The sequence below is a fragment of the Micromys minutus genome (assembly GCF_963924665.1).
Source record: "Micromys minutus genome assembly, chromosome: 10".
Classification (NCBI taxonomy): domain Eukaryota; kingdom Metazoa; phylum Chordata; class Mammalia; order Rodentia; family Muridae; genus Micromys; species Micromys minutus.
In genome coordinates, this window is record NC_137979.1 from 51,470,443 (window position 1) to 51,483,925 (window position 13,483).

Genomic DNA, 13,483 nt, shown 5'->3' on the forward strand with positions numbered 1-13,483 from the left:
AATTATAGTGACTATCATTGTAAAGTTTAGAAGTAACACAAACCCATCAGTATTTAGCATGACACTGGAGATGGCTTCTTACTCTTAAACTCTGAATCTCCTCACTAATAATTTGAATAGTATCATAAGGAGCATCAGTCTGTTATTCCAAACTCCTGTCTAAGTCCTCTTGAATACTCAGAACATTAGTAACACATTTTGCTAAATGATTAACAGAAGTAGCTGTCTTACCTTCTGTGTCAAAGCAATAGCAGAAGCAGTGGTGCTATTAATGCAACTAAAGCTGCTATGCCAGCAATAGTCAAGCCCACTGCCCTCTTGCTTCTGCTTAAAGCTTGACTTACTTCTTCTAGTATCTGCAACCTCTTTATTTTTCCTTCAGAATACAAAGGCCCTGTAATACAGGCAGTAAAACAAAAACTGATTGATAGACCACCAAAACAGACATGCCATATTTCAATGCGCTAACATAAGTGTACAATCAATACAATTCTCATTGAATAGTGTCTTATAAAGTAAGGAACAGAATGTTCTCTTGAGTTATATTTGCATAAATAATTGCAAAATTTGAGAATTAGCAGTATCTAAAAAAGGAAGTTTCAAGCAGTTGTAAACCATGAGCTATATATTGGCTATCCGTATACAAATTAAAAGCTTGATTTTTCAGCACTTCAAAAGCAGCAGCTATAGCAAGTAGTTCGATTATTTGTGCTGAAGCAGGGGGAAAGTCAAGAGACCAAACATGTAATCCGATTACATATACTGCCTTCCCATTAGATGAGCCATATGTAAATACAATAATCAGATTTTCTATGGGCTGCATGCGTAAATTTACAGGAAATACAAAGGTATGCATAGAGGAAGATTGTAACTTGTCTTTTGGATAGTGATTATCAGTTTTGCACATGTGATGGGCCAAATATCAGTATTCTGCACTAACCAATTTAATTGCTGCTTGGAATAAGGAATAAATACTTCATCAGGTTCTTTCCCAAAATATTTTTGTGATTCTATCCTACAATTCTGTATTAACACAGCAACAGCTTCATAATAAGGAGTTAAAACTTTACTTGGAGACGAAGAAAGACCACATTAATGGTCCCTTTTGCCAAAGGACTACTGTGGGTGCAAACAGCCAATAATTGATCATAGTCTATACAATGTATCTGTTGTTGACTAATAGCTTCCTCTACTTTCTGCAAAACAATGTGTCCCTCATCAGTTAATTGTCTAGGGGAATTAGGGTTTGCATCCCCCTTATGAATCTCAAACAGAAGTTTGAGTTCTCCTGTGGTAAGCTTTAGATGAGGTCTTAGAAGAATTAACATCTAACAACTTTTGAAAATCATTAAGAGTAAATTCTTTTCTTTTTTAATTTTCTGTGCCACAATTTGTTAAGGATATAACTGATGTTCCAAATACTGAAAATGATACTGCCTTTGAATTTTTTCTGGAGCAACAACCACTCCCCAAAATTTTAAAACTTGTTGTATAAGAGCAAAGGCTTGTAGCAAAACTCCTTCATAGGGATCAGCTAATAAACTACCATTCATATAATGAATAATATACACTGGAAGATTGAACCATCGACAAAATTTTTTACATAAAATAGGGCTATTAGCCATTCCTTGAGGCAAAACTTTCCAATAATTACGATTCATGGATTTATGGGCTCTCCAAAATTACATGTAGGCTCACTAAATGCAAACCTCCCACAGTCACCATGAAGCAAAGGAACAGCATGAAAACAATCCTCTAAATCCATACTAATTCTATGTGCATTTCCAGGGATGGCAGCTAGAGCAGGAAAGTTTTATTAACCCTTCACTAAACCACAATTTCCACCTACCTGATATTTTCTTAATTACAAATATGTGTGGTTTAAAATTCTGAGCCTGTGATGGAACTGCAAATTGCAGCCAGTGGAACATGTGCAGTTCAACTGTAATTTCCCTTGTAACATCAGAGCAACCAGAACTTGGAAAGCAAAACTCAACCTCCAACAAACAATCCAGTCTCTTCAGGATCAACACCAAGTGCATCATTGCCAGTTTCTGCACATGAATGCATAGCCTCCAGTATCTCACTGAAGAGACCTGGTTTCTAGGATAAGAACTACATAAAATATTATCCCACTTTAGAGGTATCTTAGAGACCTTTTCCCTGGATTGGTTCATGCCGTGTGTTGTTCTAAATGACTCCAACCCTGAGTTACCAGTTTAAGCCAACTTTCTGTTAACAGTGTTGCAAATCTTGCCCAGTAATTTATAAGCTAATAATCTATAACCAAGGCATGCAGAGCATATATTTTACTTGTAAAACTAGTCAGAAACAAAAATGAAGTGCCTACACACATCTTATATATTTAGACCAGACAAAATTTTCTTACTTTTTCTAGCTGTAATTTCAAGAGAGGAGCACCTTGTCACCTGCTAAACTCAATAAACAGTCACATTTTCTAGGAAAAACAGCAACCAACTCTTACCATAGAAGTGGAGAAGCTGCTGCCACCTTTAAGAGCAGCTTGTGTGGGGGCTGGAGAGATGGCTCAGAGGTTAAGAGCACTGACTGCTCTTCTAGAGGTCCTGAGTTCAATTCCCAGCAACCACATGGTAGTTCACAACCATCTGTAATGGGATCTGGTGTGTCTGAAGACAGCTATAGTGTATTCATATACATAAAATAAATAAATCTTTAAAAAAAAAAAAAAAGCGGCTTGTGCAGACAGTCAGCCCCTGGTAGGGCTTCTCCAGCTGTGCTAGACTCCTAACTTCAGGTGCAGCAGGGCTCCAAAAGCCAATTAAGACTGCCTTTTTTTTTTTTTTTTTTTTTTAATGAGTTAAATCTAAATCAAGGGGTAAATGACCATCAGATAAAGTTTTAACCATTTTTTTTCTTTTGAACATGAAACACAGAACAACATTCAGGCAATGAAACAAAAACACAGACATAAAATGACAGACATGGACAGATTGGTGTACCAAGGACAGACATGGACAGAGAGGGAAGAGAACTAGATGATGTCCCACCACAGGGGCCCAGATCCAGAAGTAAGCATTCCTGCAGTAGGAGGCAGGGTGTCTCCAGACCTTCTGTCCCTAGGAGAGGTCTGAAACAGCTTTTGTTCATTTTCCTTTTCTTTTTCCAGAGCAACCTTGGGTATTCGGGGATGGCTTTTCTCAAACCCATCTTCTCTCACGTGTAGGGTGTAAACTGTCTCTAGTCAGGATCCAAAGACATGAGAATATCTTCACTTCTCTGTTTTACCTTAACTATAAACATATACACAAAAAACATTTTACCACTACTTGTCCCTTTTATAAAAGGTCTGTCACTGAGCTTACTTCTCTGTCCTGGCCCAATGTCAGACTCCTGCCAAGGTACATCAAAAGCTCTCCACACTCTTAAAACAAACAGAAACTGAGAATTGAGTTCAAGCTATGCTTTGGGCATCATTTCTGAGCTTCATATCTTCTTGTGAGGGTGTGTATTGTGATAAAAATGGGCCTGAGTTTTTTTTTTCTTTGCAATCCTTCCAATAGCTCTTGGTAGGAAAGTACAGTATTTGCTGTTTTCAGCATTATTTAAAAGAAAAAAAAATTAGTTTTTTAAAAATTACTAGTTAGTATAGAAAATTAGTTTATTTCTTCATTTATAGAGAAAGCAAACCTTAGAAGTTGACTTGCCAGACATGTACTGTTTAGTTGATCTTTTACATTCTAAAAATCTTAACAAATTAAGTACTTTGCCTTTTGGACGAGTTCACTATCCTCTTCTTCCCTGCCACCTCTTCAGAAAAAAGAAATTACATTTTTGCAGAAAAAAATACATTTCAGTATATCAAAGTTTTATTTGTTATATAACTAAAGCATCTTTAAGGTGTAGTAAAGTTCCAACAACTATAAAATCAAGGGTCCAAGAAAGTCTGAGTGCCACTTGAAAGAGCTGGTTTTACCTTTTTTTTTCTTTAGCTCACATTTTTTAAAAAATATTTTTGCTCCCTTTTTTAGTCATAGTGAGTTGTATATATTTTATTGTTTTGTTTTGTGTGGCACTGGAAAACCAGCCCACAAAAAACCCATCACCACTGAGCCATACCTTGAGTGTATGTCTTAGGTATAAGTATATATTGTAAGATAATAATCTGTCATAGGCCGTAGTAATTATCCATATGTCTGTTATGAAAATGATGAGAAAAATATGGAAGTAAAGAAGCTTAACAGAATGTGGATGAGCAAAGAAGGATTTAAGTTTCGATTTTTATATCAGGAACACAGCAGGGTCCCAATTAAAAGGTTTTCCTTAGGCTGGACTTTGCTGGTCTGGGTCTCTATTAGTCTTTCAGCTATCTCACCCAGAATAGAAAAATGCAGCTTTTGATAACTCAGACTTTAGAAAAGTCACTCTGGATTTTATATTGGAATTGTGTTAAAAACTTGCAAAAGATGCCGCTTTAAATAGGCAAAATAGACTCTACTCTCAGAGATCTCTAGGTCTTGAATTCATTTGGATTTTAAAACATTTATTAATTTTAGGAACTAGAAATGTAGCTTAGTAGAAGCTCTGATTCAGTCTTAGCACCCTGAAAAAATTTTAACGAAGTCTCCTTTGGACAGCATGAAAAGAAACCTCTGTCCTTTTTAACTGTGTTGTTTGAAGCTGTCATAAAAGGGATTTTGTTTCTTTTGTGTCACCTCATGTTTTAAAAATGTATATTGTGGGCTGAATGTATAGCTCCATGGTAGAGCATTTCCACGCTTGAGATCCTGGGTGCGATCCTAGTTGTCATCATCAATACAAAATACTACCAACAACAAACCTGTGAATGATACTTGGAATAGACTCAACCCTGAGAAAAGAGGCTCGGGCAGAGGTGGGGTGAGCAAAGTGAAACTAGAGAGAATATTTACCTCTCCACTTTATTGAGAGATAAATTACGTTAAGTGTGAGTGAGTGTCTTTCATTTATTTGTCTATATTTCTAACCTGATAGTTGAATCTTGACTGTTAGGAATTAGAGTGTGTATGCAAGCACATTTTATATACTTGAGAGACAAGGTCTTTCTCCTTAGCCCTGGCTGTTCTGGTCATCACTGTTCACAGAGCCTCACCTCCCCCTGCTCCTGCCCCTCGAGTGCTCAGGGTTATTACATTTTTAATAGGGCCCTTTATTTGTCTTTTTGTATACAACTTAGTTTTATGTATTTAATTTTCTAAGTGTTTTTATTTTTGTATTCTCCTAGGTATTTACCACCAGAGTGTTTTGTGGTTGGGAAAGAGCCACCAAAGATCTCAAATAAAGTCGATGTCTGGTCAGTGGGTGTGATCTTCTACCAGTGTCTTTATGGGAGGAAGGTGAGGAAGAAGGCAGTGGAGCAGCCTGGGCCACACCCACCACCTCAGTGTGGGTTCTTCTTTGCAGTTAATCATTGGAATCCTGAAAGTAGTGGTTTAAAGAAAATACAGACTTCTCAGTAAATGCTTTGTATATACCTACAAATTCCAGGCTGAAGAGCACCTACTGTATCCTCCCAAGCCATCAGAGACATGCATGTTGCCATTCTCAAATATAAGATATGTTTTAATTCTGATGGGAATTCATGTAAAATAGGGTGGGTTTGGGGGGTTGTTTTGTTTTGTTTTAAGGTCTCTTTATAGCTGTGGTTGGCCTGTACTATATGGCGCAGGCTGACTTCAGACTCAAGATAATCCCCATGCCTCAACCTCTTGAATGCTGGTATCATATCACATCTGTCTTGAAATCATTTAGTAACATGAACAATCTGCCCCAAAAACTTGCCCAAGCTTTCCAGTAGGATCTGAAACTTATCCCCTAGATTTTATTTGTAACTACCTCATTAGATAAAAGTTGTTGTTAATAAAAAAAAAAAATACTGTGTGCTTGTGTGTGCTTGTGCAGCCTAGAAGTTGACCTCAGGTTTGTTATTAATTCTCCATCTTATTTTTGAGTAAGATCTTTCTTTGACTGAGCTAGACTAACTAGTTCTTTGACTGAGCTAGACTAACTAGCCAGCAAATCCCCACAGTCCCCCCTGTGCTGGCACATATTGCTGCATTTGGCTTTCTTATTTGGGTGCTGGGGATCAGAATCAGGTCCTCATTTTTGTATAGTAAGTAAGCACTTGATCCACTAAACCCATCTCCCCAGACCCCTCATACTGTTTTGTTTGTTAAATTTTGTTTTGTTGAGACTGGTTCTCACTATGTAGTCCTGGCTGGTTTGGAGTTTTCTATGTTTAGATGAGGCTGGCCTCAAACTTACAGAGATTGTCCTACCTCTGCCTCATGAGCACTGAGATTAAAGGAGTGAATCACCATACCTGGCAAAGATTTATTATTTATGTGTGTGTATATCTCTGAGTACATGAGTGTATATGTTCATGGAAGCTGAAAAGAGGGTATCAGATACCATCCTTGTTTGCTTTCTGTTTTACAAGCACCATGACAAAACCAAAAACCTGTCTTGGGTGGTGGTGTTTATATATCTGGATCATAGTCTATCATTGAGAGAAATCAAGGCGGAAACCAAGGAACGCTGCTTACTAGTTTGCTCTTTGTCGCTTGCTCATCTTGCTTATATCAGCCAGGACCACCTACCCAGAGTGACACTGCTCACAGTGGGCTTGGCCTTTGCACATAGATCTTGAATCAGGAAAATGCCCCATTGACTTGCCTATAGGCATTCTAATGGACACACTCAATTAAGGTTCCCAGGTGTCTCTAGCTTGTGTTAAGTTGGCAAAACTAATTAGCACAGATCCCTTAGTGCTAGAGTTACAAGAGGTTGGGAGATGATTGACTTGGATGTTGGGAACTGAACAGGGGTTCTCTACAGAAGAGGCAATGTTTTTAGCTACTGAGCCATTTCTCCAGCTACCTTTTCCCTCCTTTGTGTGCTGAGAAGGTGGTGTCAGAAAGTATCCTTTGGCCAGTAGTGGTAGTTTATACCTATAAGACCAATATTTTGGGGCCTGAGACTAGAGGGTCCAAGGAATTCATGGGAAACCTTTAGTCCCAGCACTTGTGAGGCAGAGGCAGGCAGATCTCTTGAGTTCATGGCCAGTCTGGTTTACAAAGGGAGTTTCAGGACAGTCAGGGCTATACAGAGAAAATCTATCTTAAGAAAACAAAACAAAACAAAAAAAAAAAAACATAGAAAAAACATCTTAGAAAACCAAGGGTAAGGGATGTTCAGTGGTACAGAACATAGCCAGCATCTACAAAGGCCCTGGGTTCTGTTCTCACGCCCACACAAACAGTATTTGTCTGTTTCTAGTAATGGTGTTATATCATTAGAACAAAAAATAATAGTACTTTTCCTTGTGAGCATATCTTTTTACACCCACACGTGTATGGTATACACACATATTAGGGTCTGTTGTGTATTCATATTCCTTCTGCCTTTAGTATGTTTTAGTGCGTTAGTTAGGCTGAACTTGGGCATAAAGCAGATGGGAGTTCTGTAGGCCCTGTGAACTCTTAATATTTTTATTAGCTTCCCAGTGCAGTCTTAATGTGAGTAACACCTTCCTAGTTAGCCTCTCGTTCTTGGGTCAGCCTCTGTAAGACAAGAAAACTATGTATAACTAGCAGAGCTTAGTTCTTTTGTGTACTGTTCAATAATGTTGAATTGTTCCAGTACTAGTGATAGAGGTTATATAGAATTATTTCAGATCTGTTAGGAATGCTGAGCTTTTAGCTCTTTTTTAAAGTTGTTTGTTTGTTTGTTTGGGTTTTTTTTGTTTTTTTTTTTGTTTTTTTTGTTTTTTTTTTTGAGGAAACTGCACCTTGAGGCACAGTTAAAACCCCGAAGAGTTCCCAGGTCATTGTTGTTAATTTGTCAGGTTTTTCTTGAGGTAGGATCTTTGTTATGTAGTCCAAACTGGCCTAGAGCTCACTAGTGATTTTCCTGTGTCAGCTTCCTAAGTGCTGAGATTAGTTGTGAGTCACCATTCTCATTCTTCATACTGAGTGTGAGAAAAACATTTTCTCTTCTAACCCTTTTCTTATTTTAGATTTATTTTATGTTTTTGAGTGTTTTTTTTTTTCTACATGTACATATGTCCACAACATAAGAGCCTGGTACCTACTGAACTCAGAATTGTGCACTAGGCACCCTGAAGCTGGAGTTACAGATGGATGTGAACTGCTATGTAGGTTCTGAGAGTTGACCTCTGGTCCTCTGCAAGAACAGCCCGTATTCTCCCATTTCTGAGCCATCTCTGCAGCCCCACCCCACCCAGGGTTTATTTTTCCATCCTTTTTTTTATGTACATGTTAGGTTAGCTAGTAGCATATAAATATGTATAGTCGCCAAGCTGTGAGTCAGAGTAGAGGGGACACCTGGTTTGCTTCTGACCTGTTCTTTACTGTGAGCAAAGCTAGACATAGGAAGACTGCTTCTACTGCTCTGCTCCGCCTTGAGTGGCCTTTAAGCTCTGGGCCCTCCTTGTTAAGTGTCAAAGTGTAAAAGGAAATCATCCCCAGTGTGGAGACTTCTGTGGTACTGAATTGTGTAACCAGAGGCCAACCTTAGTTTATTCTGTTTTTATATGACAGCCTTTTGGCCATAACCAGTCCCAGCAAGATATTCTACAAGAGAATACTATTCTTAAAGCTACTGAAGTACAGTTCCCACCAAAGCCAGTAGTAACACCTGAAGCAAAGGTAAGTTTGATTCATTGGCCAGCAGAAATGGCTGCTTCCTGTGTCATTTCTTTGGGTGGTAGTAACTAGATTAATATGAAATTGAGCCATTTTGGACTGTCTACCTCATCCCCAAGTTCAGTAAAAGAAATATTCACAAGCAGATTTAATTCACAAAGGCTCTGTGATACATGACAGGGGAGGCTATATACACTCCAAAGGGGTTACACCTCGCAGTGTGTGTAATAGGAAGGGTACCCAGTTTAGTGCTTGTAAGGGAGGGTGGTTTGTCTGGGGAGCTAAGATTACATAGGAGAAGTGATTCAGCAGTGCTAAGGTGGAAAAGTAACAGCCCCATCTTCCTTTCTGATGGCATGGTTGGGGCAGTCTCAATGATGAAATGCTATTTGATCAGTATCTTGAGTAATGCGTTAGTTAGAGCCATAGGTAGATTTGAGGGAAGGGTGTTCTGCAGAGAAGGGCAGGTTGGAGAAGAGGTACTGAGCCACTGTGAAGTGAATTGTGGTAGGAAACAGGCAAATGGTAGGGTCATGACAACCGTGTGGTCCACTTGGTGTTGTAAGAACCTACACTGGCAGGTATGTGAAGAGACATTTATTCAGTCATTTTATGTATTTCACTAGGAAAGGCTCATTTTCAAAGCCAGGAGTTCCATGTTTATTTCAATGAGTATGTCTCTTAGCTTCCAAATATGTTAAGAAAGTACCTGTATCTTCAATTTTGAAAAGCCAGAATTGTCTTTCTATCTTTACAATAAAACATTGATAATTAAACTTTTGAAAAAAATAGAAAAATTGATCGCTTGTTGCATGTTTTAGGTTTTCCAGAAAACTTACTCTATTTTATTTATTCATGCTGAAGCCTGAACTCTAGGCCATTTGTTTGCTAGTTATGCACTCTACCTCTAGCTTCATCCTTAGCCAAGTTTTTCTTTCTCAGTTAGTTTTAGGTTCATAACAAAATAGAGCATGAAGAACATAGTCTCTCCCTGCTCCACAGCCTCCCCTGTCAACATGCCTTCATCATGAGCCAATGCGCCTGCCACATACTGTCAGCTCTCTATGAAGTATAGACTCTGTGTGAACGTAATGTTTTACACTTAAAAACTCATCCCTTGGGATTGAGGATATAACTAAGTTGCTAGAGGGCTTGCCTAGTGTGCACAAAGCCCTGTCTTCCATCCCTAGCACTGCGTCAACCAAAAGTGGTTGTGCGCATATATGTACTCCCTGCATTCCAGAGGTAGAGGCAGGAGGATCAGAGTTCAGGGTCATCCTTGGCTACATATTGAATTTGAGACCAGCCTAGGATACATGAGAGCCTGTTTGAAGAAAAGAAAAAGTTGATTAATTTAAATAAATTGCGTTATAAGATTTGAATATGTTGAATTCTGGTCAAAAAAAACCAGGAAAATGGAAGACTTAAAAGTCTTTATGATAAGCGTTGCCTCAGTAAGACTATACTGCCTTTTATAGTGGGTGGGAAGGAAATGTCCATATTGATAGTTGAAGTTAAGTCATGTCTGAAACACTCAGCCACCCCCAGTGCTGGTGCTGGCCCTTGTCTTCTCTTGTCTGCCTGATAGATTTTGGGGACGTCAGTAAACCTATGTTCTTGAGGAAATATTGGTTCTGGGTTCTAGCTGTGGGTTTGGTGCCTCTGGTTTTCCTGTGTACCAGGACTATCTTTTCTATGAAACTTGCTTTTCAGGCATTTATCAGGCGATGCTTGGCTTATCGAAAGGAAGACCGAATCGATGTGCAGCAGCTGGCCTGTGACCCCTACTTGTTGCCTCACATCCGAAAGTCAGTCTCCACAAGTAGTCCTGCAGGAGCTGCTATTGCATCAACCTCTGGGGCATCCAATAACAGTTCTTCAAATTGAGACCAACTCCTAAGGCCACAAACTGTTCAGAACATAAAGTGGACACATGGCATTCAGCAGTGGGTTTGGAACATAGTGAATCCGAATGGATCTCATGAAACCTGTACCAGGTGCTTTTATTTTCTTGCTTTTTTCCCATCCATAGAGCATGACAGCATCGATTCTCATTGAGGAGAAGCCTTGGGCAGCTCTGGCCAGGCCTTGTAGGAAAAGGCCCCTCCCGAGGTTCCAGCGTCAACGGTCACCATGGGTGGCTGCTCTGAGTGAGGAAAAAAATTAAAAAGAAAGAACTGGTTCCATGTACTGTGAACTTGAAAACATGCAGACTCGGGGTCCCTGACGCAGTGCTTCAGATGAAGAGTGTGACGTGACAGTACAGACTGGGCTAGTCCAGTGTCTATTTAAACTTGCTCTTTTCTTTTAATAAAGTTTAGGTGACATCTCCTAAAAAGCTGGTAGCACAAGGCTCGGCTGGGGATGCCGTTTGACTTCGGAGGAAAAAGTTGCTACTGCCAGTAAAGGCACTAGAGTTAGTGTGCTAGCCCTGAATAATCTCAGTTTCTAAAAACATGCAGCTTCCTCACCCCTTTTTTATTTTTGAAAGAATACATTTGGTCATAAAGTGAAACCCGTATTAGCGAGTACGAGGTAATGTTCATTCCGGTCAGATGCAGCTTTCTCCTCCATCTGGTCTCCCGCTCGTGAATGCTTCCCTCACCTCAGCAGGGAGACAGCATAGGGTTCTGAGACGCGTGGGCTTTGCCATCGGACAAAGAATGAGGTTAGAAGACTGCAGTTTGGAGACTCTCTAGGTTTTCAGATATTTCTTCACAATTTGAACACTTGACGGTTGTCCCTTTTAATTTATTTGAAGTGCTATTTTTTTAAATAAAGATTCATCTGTCCATGCAGTCCTCCTGGATTCTCTGACTATGTATAGTAACTATAGAAACTGCTTCTAGAGGTAGACAGAAGGCTCCAAGGGTGGCTGGCTCCTGCTCACAGTCTTCTTGCTCATTTCTTGCTAACCATGCTATTAAACTTGATCAGTACATGATATGTTAGATCTCTAAGGAGAAAAATCCTCTCTCAGGCATTTGAATTCTGGTGTGTGTGTCTGTGAGCATGTACCCTCTTCTGACTTACTTAGATTCATCTAGTGGATTTTTTTTTTTTTAATCTCAAGGAATATAGGTATTTTGGCTTTTCTTTTTTCAACCCTCTTTGGCTTATTTCTGAGATGTGCAGTCTACTGGAGACGGAGCTCAAATGGGAGCTGTGTGGCCCCACTGTGCCCTGGAAGCAGCAGATGACTCTGCAGGAGAGCTGGAGGCCAGGGCCTGAACATGTGGTAGCCAGCTTGGAATGTTTCTGACATGTGGTCAGAGAACCAGCCAGAAATACTCAAAGATGTAGAGATGAGAGCAGGGGCGAGGAGTCAGGAAGGGCAGAGTTCTTAAGCAGTTCCTGACTCTAGTGCTCTGTGCATGTGAAAAGTGCCACTGAGGACACTTTTTCTAAGACCCGTGTGCTTTGTGTAGTCCTGCCCCACTTTCCTTGCTATCGAGTGATCTTAAAGAAAGTCAGAGCATTCCAAACCAAAGGAATTTGTAGGTAGGTCTTATCACGTGATGTTCTGAGGAGAGAAAACTCTTGAGGCTTTGGTGAGATATGTATTTTGTGTGTTCCTCTCCCCTGCTTAAATGCTAGGGCTGAAGCCAGGACCTTACATGTGCCAGGCAAGTGCAGCCCTAGCCTCAGCCTTTCTCCACTCCAGTCACTGCCTGCAAGTAGTAAAGCAGAGTGCAGGTCCGTTTCCGTGATGATAGGATGTGTCCACAGGCAGGGTGAGAGGGTGAAGTAGTAGCATGTTAAACTAGCTCGAAGGAACTATGTGAGCCCTGTCCTATCATCTAGTGATTCCTGCAGTTTTTAATTTTTGACTGTTTAGGGAAATACTGTAGCTTTAGGCCTCCCTTCTCTCACCTTTGGCCCCATTTGCTATGTTCTTAGGACTGTGTGGCAGGCTCACTTTGTGTCTGCCTTTTGTCCCTTTACCCTAAAGAAGGGCACCCTCCCTTCTTGTGTGATTCAGTCTGAGTCCTGCCTGATCTGGCTTGAATCTGGGCACAGCATCTTTCCACTGTCTGGAGAAACCTCAGAGAATATACACTGACCTCTTTTCCTCTTTGGAGGAGCCAATAAAGCCACCGAGTGGGTGTCTCTGCCATGAGAGGAGTTTCACTTTGTCTGAGCTTTAGCCCCTGACTGCACAGTGCTGACTTCCTCTGTCCAGTGCTTCAGCATCCCTTTAGCACTGAGATAAGACTGCCATCTACAAATACGCTGACTGCATCCAGGACTGCGCAGGACTCAGGTGGCCCATGGTGCACTCGCCTGTAATACAATGACCAGAAACTAGGTATTAATTTATAATTAAACTTATTCAGACTGTTTTGGCCTTTCCCAGCATTGGGTGTAGGGCAGAACATACATTTAAATTATAATAAATTAGGGTGATGAGATGGCTCAGCAAGTAAAGGAACTGATTACCTAAGTTTAATCCCGTGATCCCAGAAAACTTACTCCTACAAACTGCCCTCTGACCTCCACATACCTATTTTGGTACTACCATTACCCACACATAAATAAATGTAATTTTAAAAGAAATTAATTCCCAGCCTCTTGGTTTCGTTCAGGTTCGTTCTCCAGCCTCACAGGGGCCCCTCTTTATCAAGGGGATACTGCCATGGAAATCTTGGTAGCTGTTAGGGTTTCCATGGCTCCTACAGGCTTAATGGAAATGTGCTAACTTAGGTCGTTCACTTTAAACAATTATTCTGTAGGGGCCTACAGCTAGAAGTGGGCACTGGAACGTGGTTCAAATAGTACCGTATACGACTGGCTTGGCC

The 13,483-nt window shown here is 40.2% G+C and overlaps 1 protein-coding gene across 10 annotated transcripts in view; it reads left to right on the plus strand.

Annotated features, from left to right (window-relative positions):
* Positions 1–11,471, plus strand: part of TLK2 (tousled like kinase 2) — a 93,283-nt gene extending 81,812 nt beyond the window's left edge. For all 10 annotated transcript variants that reach the window (XM_080924352.1, XM_080924343.1, XM_080924345.1 and 7 more), the window contains 3 exons: positions 5,243–5,354; positions 8,580–8,687; positions 10,398–11,471. In XM_080924352.1, coding sequence (XP_080780478.1) covers positions 5,243–5,354; positions 8,580–8,687; positions 10,398–10,571 — 394 coding nt within the window. In that variant the 3' untranslated portion in view covers positions 10,572–11,471. The remainder of the gene's footprint in view (positions 1–5,242; positions 5,355–8,579; positions 8,688–10,397) is intronic.
* The last annotated feature ends 2,012 nt before the right edge of the window (positions 11,472–13,483 follow it).